This window comes from Megalops cyprinoides, chromosome 23 (genome assembly GCF_013368585.1).
Source record: "Megalops cyprinoides isolate fMegCyp1 chromosome 23, fMegCyp1.pri, whole genome shotgun sequence".
Taxonomy (NCBI): Eukaryota; Metazoa; Chordata; class Actinopteri; order Elopiformes; family Megalopidae; genus Megalops; species Megalops cyprinoides.
The window spans coordinates 12931295-12956788 of record NC_050605.1 but is presented as its reverse complement, the minus strand read 5'-3'; the positions used below and the strand labels follow the sequence as shown (position 1 = coordinate 12956788).

Here is a 25494-nt window from a genome sequence, read left to right as displayed (position 1 = left end):
GTGTATATCACATCATATCAGTCATAACATTTGAATTTCTAGTTTACTGTGTACTTCTAATTTCAATGTGGAATGTCAGTTCAAATGTTTGTAATTGTAACGGTTGGATGAAAGTCATGAAACACAGAGACTCTTCGACAGGACCGCGTGTCTGGATCTTCCATTCCTATTGGTTCTCAGGAATGTGCAAGGGCAAGACAGGCATTGTGCTTTGCAGAAATATTTTTGCTATTTTCATTTTTGTGTTGTTTATGTCTGAAGGGAGCACCAAGCAACTATATGAATACCCTACTTTATCTGACTAAATAACATTCTGGAAAGTTGCATCTGAGAACATGAATGTTATAAGGTTTTGTATTCATTTCTTGCCAACATAAAATGGAATGTTAGCTTTTGAATATGGCCTTCATTACTCCTTGTTCACATTTCTGGTTATTTCAGAATGTGAGTCCTAAAGCTAGAAAAATTACAGTATGTTTTCAGGTGCTTGTTATTCTTGGACTACAGTGGCATATTTTTTGAGAACACTCAGTAACTGGGTCTGAAATAACTAAATGAAAAACTTGGTTAATAAATGTAAAAAGGTAACCAGTGCATGCTTTATTAACTTGGTAATTTAGCACTTGGAGTTGTAAAGCTTTTGTGAAAATTGCATTTGGTTAAAAGAAGAAATGTTTTCCAGCATATTGGACAAAGTATGAATAATGCATTATCAATATACAGGTAGATGTCAGCAAAATAGTTATTGTGCATTGTGTAGCTGATCCATGTTGCAACATGCTTGATGTTGTTTGTATGGGGATTTATAATGAGTCACAAATTCTTGTCACAAACAACAAGTGATATGCAAACACAGCTGCAATTGGTTTTGGAAAAAAAGTTGTCAGCTATATGTTGGACTCATGTTTAAGTGATCTTCAGAAGACTTGACTTCAGCCTTTTCCCATGGCAGTGGGATACTTGAATTTAATCTTACCATAAAGCAACAGACAAACATGTTATTTCCTGGTGTTCTAATATACAAACTATTACCTCATGTCCTCTCCTCAAAGTTCTTTCCTCATTATGTGCAATATATCAAGCCAGCTCTGATCATTTCCTTTTCTTACTCTTCATGTTGCTTCTGTTACTTGCTGGCCTGATTGTTATGTGAGTTGATGTACAACTAAACTGTCTTGCACTTTCATTATTTTTGAATCTATGAATAAAATAATTGTAATTTAACATTATTCTGTTAAAGGTATTATTTTACATTTGTTCAGAAGAATAAAGATTGATACTGCTAAATTTTTACGTGCCTTATTTCTTTGCAGAATTGTGTCTTTGTCCACCGAAAGTCTTGTTTTGAAATCTGGAGGAAATGAGTCATCTCTTATGTCTAATTATCATGGTCTAAACTATAGATGTTTCAGTTCAGTTCTCGTTTTCAGCTTTCTGTTTCAATCCATTAAGTCCCACGTTTTCCAGGTCTAAATATTTGGAACAGACCTTAGATACTGTTGTCTCGACAACGAATCACACCCCCTTGTTTTTTACGTCATCTCCAAGTTCAGCGATAATCAGTGGAAATGTAGTTCATTTAGAGCAAAGAGGGGAATCTGTACCGCTGCTTGCCGTTTTCGAGACTTCAAGTCCCAGAATGCAGTGCACGTTCACAGTGCGCAGTTTTTCGACAGGCCGGGTTGGTTAAATGGTGGCTGTCTGAGGGACATTGGGTGACTTTGTGCCTCTGTAGCAGGGGAGCCAGCAAGCTAGTTCATTCATTTTGACAGGTGCCCATATTGCTGAACCATGGAGGCCCTTATCCCTGTTATAAACAAACTTCAAGACGTCTTCAATACAGTTGGGGCGGATATTATCCAGCTGCCGCAGATTGCAGTAGTTGGAACACAGGTAAAAAACACACTTTCACACCAGCAGCTAGCTAGCCAGCTAAGTTAACTATTGTTATTCTGCTCTAGCTAGTAAGCTATATAGCACTAGCTAAGATCTTACGATTAACAATGTGTTCAGTCCTTCATCTTGTTAAAATATAAAGACAAAGAATGTCCTAGTTAGCTAACTAACTAACTAACAATAGCTTGTCTGTTGCTAGCTAGCTATATTTGCGTTTGCTAGCCAGTATATGCCACAGCGCATCTTGTGTTCTCGTTAGCAAGGGTGCTATTTCTGGGCTCTTGGTATTAGCAAAAATTAGCAATTTTGATACGTTTGTCATATTAGCAAATACAAGTGATGAGCTGTCTGGCAAGAAGGAGGATTATGTATTGATATATGCATGCAACATTAGAAGCTAGCTGGCAACCAGCCTACATATCTAGTGCCTCTAGATCTACCTAAGTAGCTAGCCAGCAAGAAGATGTGTTGTGTATAGCTTCGCGATAATGCGCAATACAACGGCAGCGATGCAGCTGGCAAGCTAAAACGATGTTCCAGTTCATCAGTAGTTTTGTATTAGTTGGTGATCAGGACACCTCACGAGTTAGCTATGTAGTTAATAAGGACAGACCCAGAGGCTTACAAGTTGGTTAATGAAACGAATGACATGTTCATAACAGATCTTCCACGTCCGTTCCTTTTTAAACCTAGGGTAACAGTCTACGCGCCACGCGTCATGCATGCGTAAGGTGCTTGTTCCGTGGAAAGGAGGGAAAGAGTGTTACATCCCTCCGTGCTGACATTAATTGTTCATATTATACATCTGTTGAGTATTGCTCTCCTGGTAGTTTTGGTATGGGGTCACCCTGGGTTAAAAGGGGCAAATATTTCAAAATACAGTGGTTTCTACCGTGGTGATAATGAGGAGATTGAATTCCAGTCCTTTTTCCTTAAAAAAAAAGAGCAGAAAAAAACAGTCATTATCTTAGAACTTAACTTGCCATCAGCAATTCTACAAAATGGATTCTTTGTGTGAATGATGGGGAGCTCAATAAGCCTTATTCGTGTCACAATAAGTCACATGTGCAAGGAGAAGGATCTCTGTCTGGTGTAGATGTAATAGGTTTAAAGACGCATCCTATTTCTGGAGTGTAAACTTTCGCTGGACTGATAAGAGGATGTGTCTGTGTCTGGCCTTTGGCTCGATCTGGCTTTGTGAGACAGAGTCATGGCAACATAAGGACAACCTACTGATGCCTGTGTAACTGTCCCTGTGGACATCCCACAGGGAAACAGACAGGCTCAATTCAAACTAGACTAGTTTACAGTGATATGATTTTGAAATGATTCCAAATCAATGCTTTAATTAGGCTTAGTTGCCCACAGCAAGAGGTCGCTCTTATATTCTTTTCTAATTTTAATTTATGAATGTAGGGCATACATGTGCTTGGTACTTCAGAGTGAAACATTTGCACTCATTGGCTTTGATGACATTAAATGATACCAAATCAACAAGACCTTTGGAGCATGTTGTTGTGACAGAACACACACACACACACACACACATACACACACACACACACACACACACACACACACACACTGTTTAGCAAGATGAACAAATGCCGCTTTTTAAATGCTTTTCATCAGAAATGTTCACTCTGTGTAGAATACAGTGTAGGCCTAATTCCTGTGGTCTTTCATTTACGTGCACATTATGATACACCATTATATATTTTGTGTCCTTTTTTTCCTGCACTAGGTGTGACAGAGTAGTAGGACTGCAGCGTTTATTGAGCATGTGATTGTGATATGTAAAGCAGGCTGAGGACAGGTGTATGCACTGCCAGAGAAGGCAGAAGGTGAAGGCAGAGGAAGCCTGATTTTGTGCAGTGTTCGTGTTGTTTTATGATGCACTGGTGCTCTCGGTCTCCAGAGCAGCGGGAAGAGCTCGGTGCTGGAGAGCCTGGTGGGTCGCGACCTGCTCCCGCGGGGCACCGGCATCGTCACGCGCCGCCCCCTCATCCTGCAGCTCGTCCACGTGGACCCCGAGGACCGCAGGAAGACCAGCGAGGAGAACGGTACCTAAACACGTGGACCGCTGCCACTATCCCTATGCTCAGTCTGCATGACATTGTGTGACTTTTCCTGTCTCTATTATGTGGGTGCGTGCGTTTGGGTTTGTGTGTGTGTGTTTGTGTGTCTGTGTGTGTGTGTGTCTGCACTGCCTTCTGTTTCTGACTCAGCATTACCATGGTTGCCAGGTTTTTTGTTTAAAAGTGCTGTGATGTCAGTACATTGTTACTCATAGAGGGAGGTGCAGGTGAGCAGTGCTGTTGGGGGACTCTGCAGCCGATCTGAAAATTTACAGTGTGTGAGTAAAGATAGGCCTCAATATAACAACTTAATATAAGAGAAATGGCTCGGTTGTAATCCGTCACAGCATCCTTTAAATTAGCTTAGAGAAAGTTTGCAAAGAGACAGTTGTGTTCTGTGCACACAGCATGTCTGTATGGTTTTGCCACGTGAGACAAAAGGCTTGTTGTGACTGCAGTGATTCAAAGATTTCTCAGTTAAAAAAGGAACATAGTGGAAATGCAAACAAACAAGAATTTGTGGTCATAATTGTCGAAATACAGTTATGTCCTGTTTCTATCAAAATGCTGAGGCACAATAAAGACTGCCTGAACAAAAGACTTGCTAAGATATTATAAATATTGAAAACAAAGGTATACCATAAGCATACTCCAAATGTAATTTAGCAGTATTTAACAAACATGCAATGGCCCTTGGCATTTCCACAGAGTTATAGGCACAAGGTTCTGCTCCGGGTAAGCGTCTGTGCCAAAGGAGATACATTTATTTACCTAAGCTACTTTACAATGTGGTCACAATGTTTGCATGTAACACAACACTGTTTACCATTGGCTCCCACAAATGTTCCTTTAAGATTACACTCCTGTTTGACTTGCGTGATTTGGAAATCGAGCCTAAAACCCATTCCAATTGGGTAATTAGAGCAACACTAAAGACTGCTTTTCTGCACATGGCCTCTTTATTTTTATGTACAGCTAACACTTTACCTGTCCTTTCCTTCAACCACAGACCCCAGCACATGGAAAAATGGGCGCCTTTATAAAGGTCTCCTTTTCCTCTGGTTTCTTGTCTGTGTCTGTGCGCTTTCTTCTTTTTGCTCACCTTTTCCCATTTCATTTCCATCCCGCCTCCATCTTTTTTTTTTATTTAGTTCACCTTAATAGCGGGCTGAATTTAACGGCTGCAGCTTAATTTTATCCATGCAGTTGCATTAATAGGAGTCTGCTTGTGAAGCTTATTGGGTTGCAGTATTAGAATGCACGCTGGGCGACAGACTGTCAGAGTTCACGAGTCCATGGACTTCAGAACTTGAGAGCGCAAAGACAGAGGTTACTCTGAGGGGGATACAGATGGAGCTCAATGCTGGATCTCAAACATGTTCAGACTCCCCTCAGTATCTCCTCAATCAGCTGGTTAATGCAGAATGGCTAATAACCACCAGACGCTATTTTTTATGTTTGTGGTTTTTCATCTACCAGAAGTAATTGGCAGCAGCTACAGTGGTTGCATGCTGTAGAACGTCTTTGCTTTTGATAATGGGCTGCGCTTCTTCGGGCTTGTTTTGCATACACTTGGTGTATGCGAGATTTGCAGCTGTTTCATCCGTTTGTACAGATTTCTTCAGATACTTACCGTTGCAGTGAGCTATTGACTGTGGTCCTGTAGAATTCAGATCCAGCTCAACAAATGGGCAAAATTTCTTACAGAGACAGTACACACAAACGGACCACAGTCATCTACTGTAGCCTCAAGTGGATGTTGCTACAGAGGCAGTTCGTGCAGGCACACCACGGTCATTTACTGTGGCTCTGTGAGGGATGGATCTTTGTGCAAAGAGTGGGCGTGTCATCCGCGCGTCTCTTGTGCAACACTGCAGAGCTGAACTGGCATTGAGGGCACATCCAGCCATCCCCAAAGTATTACCTGTAACAGCGATACTAATATGATTCTTTTTCCCTCCAGGTGTGGAGGGAGAGGAGTGGGGCAAATTCTTGCACACCAAAAACAAGGTAAGATTCATTGGTGATGAGTATAAGAGAAAGCAATGCCCAGGCTTCATATGTCACTTTTAAAAATAGTGCTTATTATACAGCAAAGTGAATCTGGAAATAGTTATAATACATGGTAACATATAGACAGGTTTAAATATTTAATCTGTCAGGCGAAAAATAATTGTTGTATATGGGATTCCTCAAATGTTCCTTTGTATGTTCAGGTTGTGTTTTAATTGTGAGTGCAAAATATGCTGAAGCAACTACTTTGATACAGATTTTCCAATCAGTTACTAAGATCATGTGTGTAGCCTTGTTATGACAACCAAGAGTCACTGAGGAATATACCAGAATAACATTGACAGCTTCTTCCTACAGCATATCAGCTGTTCATGCTAGATAAGCCTTGGTGATGAACTGCGCTGCAAGTGGCAGTGATTGTGCTGGGTTTTGGGGTTTACGTAATACAGGCTTTTTACTTATGTAAATTTATATACTTACATAGCTGATGACATTTGTGGGGACGGGATTCAGTTTAAAGGAAGTGAAATTGATCTTTAATGTGCTCACTGGAGCTGATATCAAAAGAGACCGTACATTCAAAGAAGCCTGTCAATTATATGGCATGTAATTTTCGTTTGCTCCAGCAGTCCTCCCCGTAGAATTTCTTCATTTTGTGGTTGATTTACGTATTATTTATGGTAGTCTTGTCACGTAGTCATCCTACCACTCTCAGCGCTTGTTTGTGCTTGCAGGTAACGTGTGGAATACCATTCTAATTTGCTGTAATTTCAGATCTACACAGACTTTGATGAAATCAGGCAAGAAATCGAAACTGAAACTGAAAGAATTTCTGGCAATAACAAGGTGAGATAATCTTGTGATGCGTGTAATTGTCTTTGCACCCCTGGAATGATCTCCTTAAATGATTGACAGGGTTTAGCCTGGCACGATTGCACAAACTGGCTCTCTCTCTAAATGAATGGGGGAAAAAAAAATGTGGCTACTGGAAGATCTCTGATGTTTGGCTTGGCATCCCGTATGTTTTCAACTGGGTAACATCTAATTTTCCCAATTGTTCCAGATTGTCTTTACTCATGTCCCTCATTGCCCTCGGGGAAGCTGTGTTGTGTTTAATAGTTGGCTGCGTTTAAGCCGAGGACTGATGTTACAGTGGGGTTCTTTCAGGGTATCAGCGATGAGCCCATTCACTTGAAGATCTTCTCTCCTCATGTGGTGAACCTCACACTGGTAGATCTGCCAGGCATCACAAAGGTACCCCAGCACTGGCTGTGTGGGCTAAGCACAAATGTATGTAAATCTGGTGGATACAACATGGGTAATGCTCTCATTATTCCTGTGATTGAATATTTTATTATTATTGCCATTTAGCAAATGCTCTGATCCAGAGCGACGTACATAGATTAGTTTTTTCCACATTATCCCATTTGCACAATTGGATATTTACCGAGGCAATTCTGGGTTAAGTACTTTTCCCAAGGGTATAGCAGAAGTGGCCTAGGGAGGATTTGAGCCAGCAACCATTTTTACAAGCCCTGCTCCTTACCGCTATGCTACACTGCCGAATATTGAGGAAACTAGCATAGAAATATACCCTGTTTGGATTGTTATCACACCGACACTAGATTTCCACAGTTCCACCTGAGGTGTGCATTTGAGTCAAACAGGACAGTGATTGACTGTTTCTCTGTGGTTCTCCCAGGTCCCCGTGGGAGACCAGCCCAAAGACATTGAGATCCAGATCAGGGAGCTGATCCTGAAGTACATCAGCAACCCCAACTGCATCATCCTGGCCGTTACTGCCGCCAACACGGACATGGCCACCTCTGAAGCGCTCAAAGTGGCTCGAGAAGTGGACCCAGACGGTCAGTGTTTGCCTCTAAAACTGCGTTAACAGCAAGACTGTACAAAATGCACTTGACAGCACCAGGAAACATCACCTGCTTCAGTTTTGAAGGGCTGCAAGAATCTAATGATGAGGGAGTGAAGGTTCAGGAGCCCCACAGTTATTGGAACTGATATGATATTGTGCTTATCATGATATAAGTGATATCAGTGAGTCACTGATCTGGTGCTGGAGCTGGTGGAGTATTGCTGAGGTTAATTGATTATCACGCTGGCAGGCCTCTGTGGAGTGTAGTGTAGTGTAGGGACTTTAGCTTTGTATCTCATGGCTGTGTCACTGTTTAATGTGAACAGGGCGGAGAACTTTGGCTGTAGTGACCAAACTGGATCTGATGGATGCTGGTACGGATGCCATGGACGTTCTGATGGGCAGAGTGATTCCTGTCAAGCTGGGCCTCATCGGAGTGGTCAACAGGTATCCGCCTCCCTCACCTTTCCACTGTTTTATTTTTACCCGTGGCCGAATGTGAAGGAGGCTGTCTTCCTTTGTTGTTTTGCCTTTTAGAGTCAGTCCATTCACGAAAGCTTTGTTTCCTTCTTTGTTCTGCAGGAGTCAGTTGGACATAAATAATAAGAAGAGCGTGGCTGATGCCATTCGTGACGAACATGCCTTCCTGCAGAAGAAATATCCCTCTCTGGCCAATAGGAATGGAACGAAATATCTGGCGAGGACATTGAACAGGTACAGCTACCAGCTGCCTAAAAGACTTCTGCTTGGCATGCATCCGCTTTTGAAATAGTATTGTGGCTGGTGTATGTACTGAATGTTTTTTGTCCATGGTTACGGTCGATATAACAGTCTTGAAGACTGGTGTTGTTGAGTTGCAGTGTAAACACAAGGAGTGACATCATTATGGTAAAATGTCAGATTGTATTGTAGGTCTAGTGTGACTACTGCTGTAAGTCTAAACAGGAATAAAAGAAAATAAGAAAGCCAAAGTCAAGTCAAAAAAAGCCACACAATCCTCTTTGCCCACTTGCTTGGTGAACATTCAGCATCAGGTGAAATGAACATCTGCTGTGGTCCCTTAAAAATACAGGTAAAAAATGGGGCATACTGTACCCATATCAGTGAGAGAAGAAGAGGAACATGTGACATTTCCAACTTCAGTCAGTAATGCTTCCCAGGGTGTTTCTGGAAAGTGTTGCCGAAGGTCCGGGCTTTATATGATGCTCTCCCTGCAGGCTGCTAATGCACCACATCCGGGACTGCCTGCCGGAGCTGAAGACGCGCATCAACGTGCTGGCGGCGCAGTACCAGTCCCTGCTGAGCAGCTACGGCGAGCCCGTGGAGGACAAGAGCGCCACCCTGCTGCAGCTCATCACCAAGTTCGCCGCCGAGTACTGCAACACCATCGAGGGCACCGCCAAGTACATCGAGACCGCAGAGCTGTGAGTGTCCTCCCTTAAGAAAGTGTAGCTAACCAAACTGGAGACAAGGTTTCAATTTGGACATCTTTGGTTACTGTTGGAGCTTTACTGTTTTACAAGTACGTTTTTTTTGCTGCCTTTGGGTAGTTCTACTAGGCATCCAGAAATGTATGCTGTTGGTTTAAGTGTATTAAATCATTGCCAGATTTGGTGGAGTTCATGCCTCACCTTTGCAATGTTTCAGATGTGGTGGAGCCCGAATTTGTTACATATTCCATGAGACATTTGGGCGAACGCTAGAATCTGTTGATCCACTGGGTGGACTCACCACCATAGATGTGCTGACTGCTATCAGGAACGCCACGGTGAGCTGGGAGGGTGAATTCTCACATCTCTGTGGTCCATGTTAGAGGACCTCCAGGGTAAAGGTGTGTCTGTATGTCCGTCTGTAGGGCCCACGTCCCGCGCTCTTCGTGCCAGAGGTGTCCTTCGAGCTGCTAGTGAAGAGGCAGGTGAAGCGGCTGGAGGAGCCCAGCTTGCGCTGTGTGGAGCTGGTGCACGAGGAGATGCAGAGGATCATCCAGCACTGCAGCAACTACAGCACACAGGTACCCTGCATTATCTACATCACACAGGTACACACTGCAGCAACTACAGCACACAGGTACCCTGCATTATCTACAGCACACAGGTACACACTGCAGCAACTACAGCACACAGGTTCCCTGCATTATCTACAGCACACAGGTACCCTGCAGTAACTACAGCACACAGGTACCCTGCAGTAACTACAGCACACAGGTACCCTGCAGCAACTACAGCACACAGGTACCCTGCAGCAACTACAGCACACAGGTACCCTGCAGCAACTACAGCACACAGGTACACCCTGCAGCAACTACAGCACACAGGTACACATTATATACTCTGCATTATATACTTGGCTCAGCGTGTGGGTGTCACGTTCTGCTATAGCCTGTCCAGCTGTGATTCATTTCCAGCGTTCTGATGCTTCCACAGGAGCTGCTGAGATTCCCAAAGCTACATGATGCCATTGTAGAAGTGGTGACCTCCCTTCTCAGGAAACGACTGCCAGTCACCAATGAGATGGTGAGTAGTCCCTGTTCATCTCGCTTCCATAGTCCCGGGCATCTGCAAACATTCTTATTCCCTTCATGTCCTTTCCCAGCCATTCGTATTATCTCTCAGAACATTTAAGTAAATGGCTCTGTTCAGGTAAAAGGCTGGTTACGCTAATTATCTTGTGCATATTACATGCTCCACTTCCCATATGCTTTCTCCAGTAGTTTCTGATCTTCCTGTGCTGTTTATTATTAGATCACTCAGACCACTGATTCGCTGTATCTCTGGCCGATGGTGTCCTCAGATCTCTTCCTTCAGGTCAGAGCTGTTCACAGGCCTTTCTAATTAAGACTCCTCATCTCTTTCAGGTGCACAACCTGGTGGCGATCGAGCTGGCCTACATCAACACCAAACACCCAGACTTTGCGGATGCCTGTGGAGTCATGAACAATAACATAGAGGTGAGAGCGTAGGAGAACAGCTTTCTGCAGTGCAGCGCGCAGGCATTGACCGGTCTATCGGTGTTTAAACGAGTCACGCCAATCGCAAGACAGAGCTCACAATGATGGTTAATTTGAAACCGCCGTGAGAACAAAGACTATTGTGCTCCACGGTACCTGTTAATTTATTCCACCCACAAGATGCATTTCATTCAGCGTTGGGGGGGGGGGGATGTGTCAGCCATTGCTCCGTCCTTTCAGTGTGTCATTGTTCTGCTGGGTTCCTCCTTCAGGAGCAGAGGCGGAACAGAATGAGAGAGCTGCCCTCGGCTGTGCCCCGTGATAAGGTACGCCTCTTCTCTCCGTGAGCGCGTCAGAGCGTTCTTAATCACACTCTTCTACTTACTTTCAGCCATGAACCTTTAGGTAATATAAATTGATTTTCCAGGAATGGCTGTGCAGTAAATTAGTGGTTTGTATGTGAAAACAGGAAAAAAAAATTGTATGTAATGTCCTAGGTGCTGGTCAAGATGCTGTGCATTAAAGGTAAATACCGTAGTGCAGTTTTTAATGAAACAGTGTTTTGACCAAACAGGTGTTCAGCAGATAAGGTCTAAATGTTGTTCCATAAGTCCATTGCTATGTATTTTAAAGTGGCTACAGGTATGCAAAGTTTAGGCTTGGATGTTACAGGAGATATGGTCTGACGTAGCTGTGTACGTCAAGCTTTTATCTCACATGGCTTTGCGCCACATTAGAGTTTATCAGGGAAGGCGTAAAGCTGAAACTTTTAACATGGTGTAACAGAAGAGTACCAGCAGCCAGTCTCAGCGCTTGTGCCCCTTCAATTTCAGGATTGGAGTCACATGTTCCTGTCTCCTTGTCCTCTTTTTCTTTCACTGATACCACCTATAGCTCTTTTCAGTCTTGTTTCCACTCCTCCCTGTCTCTGTAGTCCTTAAAGGGTCCGGGTGGGCCGTCTCTCTCCCCTAGTGAGGCCCCTGCCCCCAGCGAGGCAGAGGGTGCCAAGGTGTGTTGCGCTTGCTGTGTGCTCTCGGCATGTTCCCTGCAGTGCTGTGATTTTTTTTTTTTTTTTCCCGTGGCCCTCTGGGAAATGCGGTCCTCTCCCCAAGACTAACATCGTCATCAGTGTCATTACGTCATGATGGGAAAAAATGCCTTCCAGGCTTATTGGAGATAGCTACAATGTAAAGGGGTGATGTTGTCTTGTGGGTATTGATTGTAGCATAGCTCCAAGTTGTTTGTAAGCAAATAATTAATGCGTTGACAAATGGGACAAGCCTTTTTGAATCTGCCTTGGTCACTGAATAATTTGACCCTGCATTACCTGCCTGGCACCCTCTGTCAGCTGCATGAGAAACTCAGGGGGGGAAAGAAGGCCTCTTCTTGAAGTTTTTACTTTTTTGGGGGGGCTGTTCAGTTGGTAAGAGTTTATCTACAGTCCAGTTCACATGGGACTCATTTTCCTGATGTCCTGAAGGTATTTCATGACCTTTTACTCACCCTTTGTAAGCATAGTCCTGTGTGAATTTGCCAGTCTCCCAGGACTGTTTCACCTACTGTTATTCAGTGCATCTCAGGAATTTTTTAATGCACACAAACCAAACAGCTCTTTTTTTAAAGGACGGTGCATTGCCTTTCAGGGTGAACAGTACATTGTAATTTTAGCAGTTGTCTTAAATGTTGCTTAAATTGTCTGCTTGCTGTACTAAACATCATCTTACTATTCAAACTTTGCAAGCCTCCCACTGTACATGCCTGTAACTAGAGTGTGCCATGGTATTTGGGTGGGTGATAACTAACTTGCCACATGATCAGAGTCATGTACTGAAAACCCCATGCCCTCATGAGAGGAATGCCCATACTGATAAAAGGATCAAACGCCTAGGGATCGTCAGTAAAGCAGGGCCTGTGTAAAAAGGGTTTTTGACTACCATGAGTGCTGGTTGTGTTATCTGTAGCTATAAAGGTGTAGTTCACTCATTTTAAACGTGTGAAGAGATCTCTCACACTTGTGCCTTTCCCTTCTAACATTTCTCAGCTGCAGTAGGAAGGGAGATGCTTGCAGGCCACTCCTCGCATGTCCCCGTGCAGGACTGCAGTGAACAGCCGTGCATGCTGTGGTTGTTAGCGCGTGCCGGTGGGGGCGGAGAGCGGGGGTTGTGTGGCTCTCACCCATGGCCCCTGTTGTGTGTGTGCGTATCCCTTGCCAGGGCGCAGGAGCGGGGCCGCAGGGTGACCAGGAGGCGGGCACTGGGACCTGGAGGGGCATGCTGAAGAAAGGGGAGGAGGGGGCGCAGGATGACAAGAGCAAGCCCCAGTCCTCTCTGCCAGCCAGCCCACAGAAGGGCCACGCAGTCAACCTGCTGGATGTGGTGGGTTTCTGTGGTAAACTCAACAACAGGGACTAATGGCGCGTCTTTGTCAATCAACTCCACTGAGCCAATATGAAGCAAAGGAGAAGCCTTGTCTTTTCTGTAACTGTCCATTTTGGTTCAGGTTTTTGCACATGGTTATGGCTCAGGGAATTGGAGGATAGCCCTACTGTGTGAATGGTCACTGCAGAGTTGTGTGTCAGAGATTGCCTGCGTTGAGTCTTTGGTCAGTCATGAACTCTTTTGCGCACAGTAAGCTCTGCTGTTCATTGGTTGATTGGGAGGAATTGGGTCGGTCAATGATTGGTCCGTGTTGCTCCTTCTGCACAGCCTGTCCCTGTTGCCAGGAAGCTCTCCGCTAGGGAACAGCGGGATTGTGAGGTCATTGAGAGGCTCATCAAATCCTACTTCCTCATCGTCCGAAAAAATATCCAGGACAGGTACCATCTGCCTTTTGTTTTTCTTTTGGTAAAACAAATACAGTGCCAGCACTTCAGTCCTGTTTTTCTATACAGTGTCAGTGCCTTAGTCCTTTCTCTCTATATACAGTGTCAGTGCTTCAGTCCTGTTTTTCTATACAGTGTCAGTGCCTCAGTCCTTTCTCTCTATACAGTGTCAGTGCTTCAGTCCTGTTTTTCTGTACAGTGTCAGTGCCTCAGTCCTTTCTCTCTATACAGTGTCAGAGCTTCAGTCCTGTTTTTCTATACAGTGTCAGTGCCTCAGTCCTTTCTCTCTATACAGTGTCAGTGCTTCAGTCCTTTCTCTCTGTACAGTGTCAGTGCTTCAGTCCTGTGTCTGTACAGTTTCAGTGCTTCAGTCCTGTGTCTGTACAGTTTCAGTGCTTCAGTCCTGTTTCCCTATAGTGTCAGTGCCTCAGTCCTTTCTCTCTATACAGTGTCAGTGCCTCAGTCCTGTGTCTATACAGTGTCAGTGCCTCAGTCCTGTGTCTGTACAGTTTCAGTGCTTCAGTCCTGTGTCTGTACAGTTTCAGTGCTTCAGTCCTGTTTCCCTATAGTGTCAGTGCCTCAGTCCTTTCTCTTTATGCAGTGTCAGTGCTTCAGTCCTGTGTCTGTACAGTTTCAGTGCTTCAGTCCTGTTTCCCTATAGTGTCAGTGCCTCAGTCCTTTCTCTTTATGCAGTGTCAGTGCTTCAGTCCTGTGTCTGTACAGTTTCAGTGCTTCAGTCCTGTTTCCCTATAGTGTCAGTGCTTCAGTTCTGTCTCTCTGTGTATCTCTCTGTACCCAGTGTACCCAAGGCCGTGATGCACTTCCTGGTGAACCATGTGAAGGACAGCCTGCAGAGTGAGCTGGTGGGACAGCTGTATAAGTCCGGGCTGCTGGACGACCTGCTGACGGAGTCTGAGGACATGGCCCAGCGGCGGAACGAGGCCGCAGACATGCTGAAGGTGACCTGACACGCAGAGCACCGTGCTGTTTTCAAGCACACACGAGAGACACGCACTGTGTGGTGGAATGTTCTCAGCATCTCAGGCAGCTCCAGGTTAAACCCAGATTGAACTGACAGCTGATAAATTTCCCACACACAAATGCGTGAGCCTATGAGAACATGTGCAATCAGTGACAGTCGTCCCTCACACCAACCCTCTCTCTGTGTGCGCCCCCAGGCCCTGCAGAAAGCCAGTCAGGTGATCGCCGAGATCCGAGAGACCCACCTGTGGTGAGGACCTCCAGCGTAACTTTCCGATTGCCCAACTCTGTGTACAGGACCTCCCAGCGGCCAACTTGAAAATGCACTGTCGTGAATTGTTGTGTGTGTGGAATATAATTTTATTTACTGTACAGTCAAAACTACGGAGGCTATTGCATATCACTCTTCACCTGTGTAAACACACCTTCCTCTTTGCCTATGTCTGTTATACACTATGTAAGTAAGACCAGAACATGTAACAAAAGAGCATGTTCAACCTAGTATAGTGTGGCTTACCAGGGAATGTGCATTGCATATATAGCTTAAATTAAAGCTGAAAATACACAACTCATCCATGTTCTCTGGATTGGTTGGTGTAAGCATTAAGCACCATGTTTGTCCAGCACTCACTTAGATTGAAGCATTTGGAAATAAAGGAATTGTCATTTTTGCTACCATCAAAGGCTTCCATGTTGTAGAAAATTTACATCAGCAGATCAGTGTGTGTACTTGATAAAGGATGCATACAGACACTCAGTAAACAGCGATCCGGCGACAGGAAGCTTAAGCACGTTCCAGTGGGTCATGCAGCTGAATTCACTGGTTGTGCCAAAGGGTACGTAGAATGATCATGACAGTCATTGTACTGGCTGTACTCCTTTTTATTATTCAATTTTATTCTGTGTTCCTTATGTACATGTTGTTTATGGTACTGTATATGTATGGTTATTCCTGATTTTTCCAGGACTTAGTGCTTTTTAGTAATGCTTTCACACCTGTGTAATTTCATCCAATCTCACATGCTTTCACAATAAACGTCCCCTACATCCATGCTTTGGTAAAAATAAATTGTACTGCGCTATACTGTATCATACATTGTTCCTCTAGCTTAAAAAAGATAAGCAAATAGGAATGTTTCAGGGCATGCAAAGCCGATCCTCAGTGTGTCGCCAGTATGAATACAGTGATCGTAGTTTGACCTATCTAGTCTATAACATCAGTTACCACAGCCAGGGCAGAGAATTGTTTATTGTTTGTACATTATGATCCAGCAAAAACATATTGTATCCTCTTGGCACACAGTGATGTCTAACTAAAAAAACAAATGTCAGCCTTTCTCTGGAGCTGGCCTTTCTCATCCGCTGTGGTCCCTTTACCTCAACCGGCCGGACACCTTGCCCTTGCCACGACCTTTGGCACTGCAAAGAAAGAGGTCAGGTTTTTTGGTTAATAAACAGACACAATTTTAACGGGAGTAACTGGACAGTAGGTGTCACTATACCACAGCGTGTTCACACTGGAAGGTTCCTCCAGTAGGAAATTTCTACCTGCGTGGTACCAAGATTTGCTTCCTCCCAGGGTTCTACACAGCTTAGAAATTGAAAGAAAATGATTTTATAGAGCACACCAATGCTAATGCATTCATGGAACATTGCGGTTCCATGTACTACATTCAGTTCTGTCAGGTAGCTGCTAGCTGGGTGCTGTCAGATTGCTGTGATTTCGTAACGCAGTGTGCAAGTCAGGCTGTTTCCAAGACAACTTACAATACCCGCGGCGTACCTCGTCAGGCGGGAGGAGAGAGCGGGGCTTAATGACTCGCACCTCTCTTGATAGATCGTGCAGTGTGAGGAGACTCGTCCACAAAGAACAGAACACAACAGGCGTTGATGTGGGGGAGGATGATGGGTAGGGGGATGATGTGGGAGCAGACTGTAGGAATGATCATGTCTCTTTTCTCCAGCTCCAGCCACTGGCATGTCTCATGAATGCTCTTGTGTCAATTGATATGCTGAGTTTATTTGGGTTTATTTTAGATGCTGGCCACTGATAGAATTTCAGCAAGTCTGTAAGGCCCTATACAGAAAGAGTGTAAAGGTGATGCTTTGGCACTGGAGTCATGGAGACTGTAGATCAGGGTCATGATCATCCTGACTGTAGGGGGCAGCATTCCACATGGAATGGAGAGGGAAGAGCTACATGGAGAAGTGGTCAGATTAGGATGCAGAACTGAAAGTTTTCCTGTGTCCAGCCTGCTTATTGGAGCAGACATGATCACATGCTCTTTGCTCACTCAAGCCAAGGTCATGTGACTTTAAAGGGCCTGGGGAGAGGCTGACTATGGACATCTACAGCTGGGTAGGGTAACATTTGTCAGAAATAACCTCAAATTGCATTGATCCCAATGTCTAACTGATGTAGTACAGTAGGCTATCCCTGAACTGACTGACAGCTACCCCAGTAAAATGCTCATCGGATTTGGGTAGGTGTGTGATATCAGACTTCTGACAGGGATACAGATATCACTGTTTCTGACAGGGGTAGCCCAATTCATGAACGTTCACATCCCAGGCCCTTTAGGTGGAGAGGAAATGACCAGCATGGCTTAGAGTGCTTACCTCTGGTGGTCTTGGACCCTGGCAAGAAGGAGATTAACCTGAAAAGGACACACACGGAGGCCTTGCTAAGCTCTGGAAGAGCATGTTTTTGCATCCTGGGGAGACACTGCCGAATACCTTCAGATGCGGGGGGGGCTCATCCACGACCTACTAAACCTGAGTACTGGTCACCCAACCATGGTCCAACCATGCTCTGGACCACCTCGGCCCTGAGCACAAACGCTCACTCTGACAGCAGGCTGCTCAAAAACCAGGTGCCACCCTCACACCGGTTACTTACAACTTCTGTTGCTCATTGATTCGCGTCTGGAGCACATTCATCTGTAAGCAAGTCAGAGTTTTAGACATGCATGTCATGGACCTCCCTGTCCATACTCCTACTATGGAAGAGAACACTTATAATCGCTGTGTTGATTTTTTCTGGACACTTGTGTACACACAACTAAAGACTTTGGTAACTAGTATCCAATAATTACTATTTAAGACATTGTAAACAAAAAGGGCATATTGTACAGGCATTAGGATGCTCTATACCTGTGGCATTTTAAAATGATGAACTAGTGACAACATAGAAGAGGGTAGTGGGGAAAAAATATGCCTTACACACCCCAGGTACTGTGCACATGTGCACAAGATCCTGAGAATTAAACGGGAGAAACCAGAGAAAGCAAGAGGTAAAATACCACAAAACAGAGACATCTTCATTTTCCCCCTTTGGGAGACTTATTTTCATTATCCTTATTTTCAGTTCACTTATGTTATTACTGATAATCCAAATATCAAGGATTTTTATGTGAAGGTAATGATGTTGCTGAGTACTAATCTAAATAAAGTATAGAGGGAAATATACAACAACCAGATAAGAATAACCTTATCTGCCTAAATCCACACCTGTACCAAACTGTCCAACAAGTCTGGAGAGTGTACTGCATGGTAGGATTAAACAAATTCTTATTTGAAGAAGCTGACTGATACTATTCACTTGAGGTTTTGTTTAAAAACACAGGAATGGAGATGTTGAATAATACTTAATTACAAATAATGACAGGTTAAAACCAGGGTTGCTAGACCTCCAGGAAGGCAGGAAGGCTATATGCCATAAAAAATCATAAATGTCAAAGTTAAATGCCATTTAGTTATTTCAAGATTGGTATCATTTGAAAACACAGGGCCCTGAACACACACACACACACACACACAACACTACACAAATACACATTCATGGACTAAAAACAGGAAGGAAAACGTCAAGGTTGAAGATCGTATCTTCACTTCTCACATTTTCTAGGATTTCCAATAGCACAATGGGAATATGTATCCATGGTAACTGGGTACTGACACGTGTCTTTGTGTGAGGCCACTTACATCATACTTCTGTCTCTTCAGTTTCTCAGTGAGGTCAAACTTCTCTGCCTCCAGCTGCATCATCCACTGCCACAGCTCAGTGGCCTTCTCCCTGTGAGGGAGCAGACAATCAAATGAGAGTTTTTAGTGATTGACAGCATTTGACAGCACCGTACTTGAAATGGATCTCGGGATCACAGTCATGTGTTTGGTGTTTGATATTGGATTCTTCTGATCATGAGGCCGTAAGTTTGAATCCAAAAATGTGTTCCTGCTTTTTTTTCCTCAGACTTCAGCTTTTGTAAATGCATGGGCAATGTTTCTGTCACATGGAAGCCACTGAACTCTTCCTTATTAATGTAACTGGTAAGCAAGGTGATGATTCCAAATTCTGCTTGAAATGCATTCCATTGATAATTCAGATTACGGAATACCTCAGTTTATCCTCATTGAGGTGATCGATATTCAGAGGTTTCCTTCTCTCAGCCAGAATCTTCTTCTTCTTCTCCCTCTCAGTTTGCTTTTTGGCCCCCCTGCGGCCTTCGCCCTGGCAGTGAATACAGGCAGGGCGGCACAATTAGTAAAACTGGCGTTAAAGGCAAATGAGTCAGTTATGTACGATTGCTTTCAGCTGGATCTTCCTCCCGCGATCTGACCTTTTGCTGAATGCCTCCGTACTGGTGGGTCATGTTAGTCAGGGCCTTCTTCTTCTTCGCGTCCTCATCCTGTTTCTTCCTCTGTTCTTCCTGCTCCTTTCTCTCCTTCTCCTCCTGTAGAAAAGGAGACACAATCACAAAGCAATCAGAAAACTCCACCGAGTCGCCTATCTATTTCCTTGGCTCAGGCGCTAGTGTGAATTTGTCGACACAACCATCACGGTACAGATCTCATGCAGAACTGTGAAGTGTCTGTGCCGTTGTGTGGTGGCTGCATCATATATCCATGATATGCTTATATTCACTAGTCTATGCTCACACTCACTGGTTAGTCTGGTCTCACACTGTTGGTCATATAACTTTAATGGATACACCTATGCTCTATTGTGCTGGAACTCAGTCTGGATAAGAGCATCTGCCAAATGCATGTAATGTAATGCAATGCACAACTGTCACATATTTGGCACGGACGACCGACTCACTGCAAGCCTGGCCTGCCTCTCCTTCTCCCTCTCTGCACGGATCCTCTGCTGCTCCGCCCTCTCGGCTCGGCGCTTCTCCTGCACGTGCCCACAACAGCACAAAGTGGGGGGTCACTTCTCGTTCACTTCCCCTTCGGGTCAATCTGGCAGTATTGTACGTAATGGAGCAGGTTTCGTAATACATCACTTTGGGAACAGGGGACTTACAATCCTGTTGACCAGAGCCAGGAGCTCCTCCTCATCTTTCTTCCTCTGGATGAAATGGGCTTCAATCAGAGACTGCAGCTCCTGCAGGTCTTTCTCCTGACGTTTCCTGTGGATGTCCTGACACACCCCACACAAAGAGCCATCATCAGCATTAAAGTCCAAAGCAGACATCACTCTGAAAGAAACCATCATGACTATGTCTCCATACAGAACACAGATATTAGATATGAGGAATGTCTGCATAGCCATACGCAGCCCCGTCTGTCATGGGACCATCCATTGTGCATTAATATGACATCCAGTAAGAAGCAGAATCAAACACAGTCTCACTCACATCAAAATCCACTTTTTCCCCTTCTGGGATTTTCGGTGCTGCGATGTTCGGCAGAAACATCCTATGGAATAAAAATGCAACAGTGTAAACATAATTGTAACATAACTTGTGATGAACTGCAGAGCTGACATCAAAATGGTATGTAGCATGCAAGATATCTATTGGGAATTTGGGAAATTAAAAATAAGCAAATGGGGAAAGCAAATAAGCACTTACTTTGGCTTGGGCTTTGACTCATCTGTTGAAAAGAAAAATGCATGTTTTATTTCACAGTAACGGACAAACAGCATCTTCAATGCAGCTTTCAAATCTCAACAACAGAAACATACCTTCTGTCTGTTCTGAAATTGAAGAAAAGAGGATGAAGATTACTGATTGCTATTAGCGCAAACTGAAGAATGCTTTTGTGAAATTCAGTAGGATTGGGAATTTAAGGGAGGGACATTTATCCATTTTTTTTCCTCATAAAAATCACCTGTAGTTTCCTCTTCAGCAGGTGCTGCTGGTAAAGGGAAAATAAATGCATGTGTTAATACTGAATTACATTCATTGAAATGCAATTGAAATATAATGTCTCTTTATCACAAGTCATTATACCATTCAATCAAAACAAACCATTTACAGATCACAAATTTCTAAAAACCTAAAAGACATAATGTAATGTGTACATGGAGAAACAAGCTATGGTTCCCAGAGGTTATCGGTAGAGGAATGAACAGGAATGGTTGTCATTAACAAGCATCTGAACAAGTTATAGATATGCAAAATCTTTCAAATATTGGACACATTAAAATATGCATGTTAAAGTCATTATCATTCATTCTGCACAAATAAATACTCACCATACACATGCATACAAACTCATAGGCATTAACCATGACTCCTGTGGTTTGACACCATTAGAACAAGGTCAACACAGCAAGAGTATCATGGTGAACGTGTGGTAGTTGACAACACAGATTGAGTTCATTAAGTTCGGGTATAATAGTGAATAATCCTCTCTTTGGAATATACAGCACAGTAATTACACATGCATTGCTGGTGATGAATTGAGAGTAAAGCACAAGAATGAAAGATGAAGTTATAATAAAAACAGACAGGTTGTAAGTGCCGCTCTATTCAATCACTTGAAGAGGTAAACAGGCAGCACCGTGACACAGAAGGCAGTTGAGGAGCGTTATTGATTTCACTTGTAGAGAATTTTGGCATTGCTTCAAAAGCCATAATTCTTGGTAACACCTGGAGTTATATTCTAGTGCCAACAATGTGAAACCTTACGTCACACTGCTGCAAGAAACTTCAGATGGATTCAGCTATCAGATCTCAATCAGGACCATTATGTGTAAGAGACTCAGCACAAAGACCTCTTTTCATAAACAGAGTAAATAGGCCATGCTTATCAGCACCTGTCTTAATTAGCTCTAAATAAGGAGTCTAAAAATAACATAGAATTATCTTTAATAAAACATCTTGGGTATGCTCTTTTTGCAACTATTACCTTCATGTATACTGTATATGAGGTATGATTCATAAAGGTGGATATGCATAACACTATGTGTGTGTGTGTGTGTGTGTGTGTGTGTGTGTGTGTGTGCGTGTGTGTGTGTGTGTGTGTGTGTGTGTGTGTGTGTGTGCGCCCTCCTCTTGTGTGTGAACATAAGACAAACTGATACAGCCATTAGTAAAATCCCACATTTATGAGCTAAAAAGAAACCAAATACTCAGATTCTTACCTTCTTCCCTTTATATGTATGTAAAATATATGGAAAACAGGGACAAAGATTATTCTGGTTAGATTACATGTCATCATTCTGTATATATTACTATTAGTTGTCTAATATATGTTAAATAACAATTCAAAAAGGTACTTACTGCACGTCCTCCACAATTTCCTCTGTGTCTGCCATGTCTGGACTCCGCCTGAAACCTAACAAAGAGCCAGACAACATGGAGAAACAAACTCCCTAAAAACACACAAACTTCTCTGTCTAAAACATACATTCATGTTCACATGCATACATGAGATCAGGGTCAACTGTGTAAATATTTGAGTGTTTTTATTTAAAATTACTTATATTTAATATATAACAATATTTCCAAGTGAGCATTGAGCAATACTGTCATATATAAAGTATTACATACTTCATCCTATAATAATAGCATAGTAGCTTTCACATTGTTTCACATAATGGTTTTGGAGTGTATTATGACTAACATGTTTCGCAATGACTTACATAACTGTAAATGTGGGAACAACCTTGTAATTATGTTTGTGATAAAAACAGGCTTATAAATGTTTGTTACGTTAACATGTTAACATATTAACAAGCAGCATAAAGGTATACTACATCTGAACATGTTTCTCTCTCTCTCTCTCTCTCTCACACACACACACACACACACACTCACACTCACACATGTATATAACATCTGCAGAAATACAAACATTTGCACTGGGATGTGTAGAGCTAGTCTAGACAGATTTAGCGCAAGATTAACTGTTTTGTTATTAAACCAATATTAGCAATAAATCAGGTGTGTGAAATGATGGTCAGAAGATGAATAAACAATTTGAATATTGAATTTTAAATGAAGACACTTTTGGAAAGTTTGCTCAGTGTTTAATGAAATTAGACCAAGTTTGTCCAGAGGGACTGAAAATCTTGGCAGGTGTCTTAATGACCTCTTTTTCCGTGCCGAGAGGAATTTAAAGACCGTTAAATGGCCACACCGGGTGATATTTGGAGGGTCTATTTTGAAGAATAATAAACCACAGCTCGGAACAGGTGTGCAGCAGTCGTCTGAATGCTGAAACTTGGCTGTTCTCACCCAGCGCCCCCTCATTCAGACAGTAAATCACAGCGCACGTTCCCTCGGGGGCTAATTTTGACCACACAGTTTGATCTGACTGGTCCATATGCAGTTCATATCAGGTTTACAACATTCGACCAAACCTACTATGCCATTTATGGTCTCTGTTGTCGAATCCGGTGTTACTTTTGACCACGTTTTACAATTTGTCATAAGATTCACACCTGCCGTTCTCTCAGGATTGTGCAATACCTATGTTGTATTAAGAGGCAGTTATGGTGTGTTCCAACATCTTTGTACACATCTATCTGAACTGAAGCTTAGTAATTACATATTCATACAGTTCATACATATTTGCTCATACAGCAATACTCTTTGGTATGTCTGTTTTCACACAGAGAAACATGGTTTTAAACAAACGGCATTTAGCATCTGCAAAATAAGGAAAACGTTTTAAAGTCTAATTCTCTGTGTGAACACAGACATACCAAAGAGCATGCGTGAATAAATTACTGGCTTACATGTAATTATTACCTCAGCTTTGATACCATCAGGGATACTTATTCTCACACATTTGTAGTGTGCCACACAAAAACTGTTCTTTCTCATTGCATATACACTATAGGTTCTAGCTAAATCTCTTTGTCTTTTCCTTTACCTTAGCCATCTCTATGATATTGGAATGATGACACCAAGTATCTAACTAACTCTGGCACTTTGAGGAATGCTGTAATTTAATAGCGGAGAGGTACTCCAATAGAGACAAACATATGAATTTTATGGCAATACCAAATATGTGCCAGCCGTTGCAATACAAAAACCACTGGAACAAGTATGGTTTATCAAAGCAACATACCAACCGCACAAGCAACAGTCAAATGGTCACCTTGCTCCAGGATCTAACTCTGCATGTTTATACGCAGGCAGCCAGGAATACACACCATATTAAAGGTGTTTGTGTGTGGTACTACACTTCAATACATGTGGCTACTCTTGCCCACTTTGACATGCAAGAATAATAGACCAGAGGGGGGCAGGAATGCGGCAGGTGGCAGATTAAAACCTGCATTAACTCAGAACCTCAGACCATGTAGTCCTTATCACTATTCTAACTGAGCCTCGCACATGGCACAGTCTAAGGTGTAGGATTACAATCTGCCAAAACTTCTTCTTCCTCCACTCAGATTCACCTTCTTTGGAGTGCAGCTTACAATACATACCCTGTTAATATACTTAACATTTCACAAAGCATTTGCCATTCTGCTGTAGCACATTATTCTGTGAGGATTCCTTTGCATAAGACAAATGGGCATTTCCAAAGCATGCATACCCCAGCAATTCAACGGTAATGGGATATCTTGTGCCTCTCTTACCTGGGAACCAGAGAAGGAGCGAGAGAGCAAGTGAGTCTTATTCTTTGGTGTCCAGAATTGAGACAGCTTGATTCAGGCACTAATACTCACATAATGCATCCCTTCCTGCTCACGTGACTCTCCTGCGCGGTGGTTGGTTATTGCAGTAAAGGCTTTGTCTATAGTTAGCCTGTGAAGGCGCCGAATGCATACACTGCCCACTGAGTTCCAGCAAATAGCTGGAACAAGGTCTCAAGCCAGTCTGCTCAATCTTTTACTTACTTTATGGAGCTATGTCAAAGTTTGAACAAGCAGTGTTCTAATACAAACATGGAGGACGAGAATAAATGTTTTTTATCTATAGTACGTGTATTCATTTTTGAGAGTTCAACCATTTACTTCAAGGTCAGACACCGCTGTTGATGTGAAAGAAATGCATGACACCAGTGTTTGGCCATTCGGGTATTTATTGCTGTTGCAGAGTCAATGATATAATGTTGAAACCTTCATTTTGTATGAAGCTACCCACTACAATACACATACCGAGTGTGTACAAACAGAAGATGCAGATGAAGTGATGACACAGTTTGCATAGTTTCATCCTCATACAATCCACAAGTGTTTAAAAAATGTAAACACAAAACAAAATTGGAAGAACAATATCAAAAACAATGTTTTTAAACACTACTAAGTACTTCTTTAGGAGGGGATCTTATTATTTATGTTGAATGGATGATTTTCTAAGTTTTGAGCCAACCTTGGATCATTGAAAATAACATCTTGGATAGAACCGGATGAGAAGTGGACATATTAGTTGCAAACTCAATGTTTTACTGTACATGTCAATAATAACATATTTCTAGAAAACAGAAAACAAAACATGAACACGATCATCCAAGTGCTTGTCTGGATTACTGCAGTACAGGAAGTAACTGGCATTGAAATACATATTTTATTGATCTGAATGTCAATTACTGTGGTGGTTAAATGGGATTAATTTGTATTAACTTGTATAACTAATTCTGATTGAAATTAATCTGTTTAGTCGTACTTACGAGGCGTTATTTCATAGTGCATCCA

General features: G+C 42.9%; 2 protein-coding genes across 5 annotated transcripts; one reads left to right on the top strand and one right to left on the bottom strand.

Annotated features, from left to right (window-relative positions):
- Positions 1-1676: 1676 nt before the first annotated feature.
- On the top strand, positions 1677-15402 carry LOC118770277 (dynamin-1-like protein). 4 transcript variants are annotated; one of them, XM_036517850.1, is made up of 20 exons: positions 1677-1893; positions 3815-3959; positions 4984-5019; positions 5938-5984; positions 6762-6833; positions 7155-7241; positions 7690-7852; positions 8187-8307; positions 8443-8574; positions 9078-9284; positions 9508-9628; positions 9716-9871; positions 10284-10373; positions 10715-10807; positions 11080-11133; positions 11742-11816; positions 13021-13182; positions 13513-13622; positions 14428-14587; positions 14807-15402. In XM_036517850.1, the coding sequence occupies exons 1-20, from the start codon at positions 1792-1794 to the stop codon at positions 14861-14863; spliced, it is 2190 nt and encodes a 729-aa protein (XP_036373743.1). In that variant the 5' UTR covers positions 1677-1791; the 3' UTR covers positions 14864-15402. The 4 variants fall into 4 exon arrangements, with proteins under 4 accessions (XP_036373743.1, XP_036373744.1, XP_036373745.1 ...); XM_036517851.1 differs by lacking the exon at positions 4984-5019; XM_036517852.1 differs by lacking the exon at positions 11742-11816 and having other exon boundaries at positions 14807-15401.
- A 427-nt stretch (positions 15403-15829) lies between these two features.
- Positions 15830-24512, bottom strand: LOC118770279 (troponin T, cardiac muscle isoforms-like). The gene is made up of 14 exons (XM_036517859.1): positions 24436-24512; positions 22124-22178; positions 21985-21992; positions 20727-20753; positions 20581-20592; positions 20468-20489; positions 20252-20312; positions 19918-20034; positions 19711-19788; positions 19229-19342; positions 19007-19119; positions 18594-18684; positions 17229-17266; positions 15830-16028 (listed from the first exon to the last, which is right to left on the bottom strand). The coding sequence occupies exons 2-14, from the start codon at positions 22156-22158 to the stop codon at positions 15983-15985; spliced, it is 762 nt and encodes a 253-aa protein (XP_036373752.1). The 5' UTR covers positions 22159-22178; positions 24436-24512; the 3' UTR covers positions 15830-15982.
- Between the last annotated feature and the right edge of the window lie 982 nt (positions 24513-25494).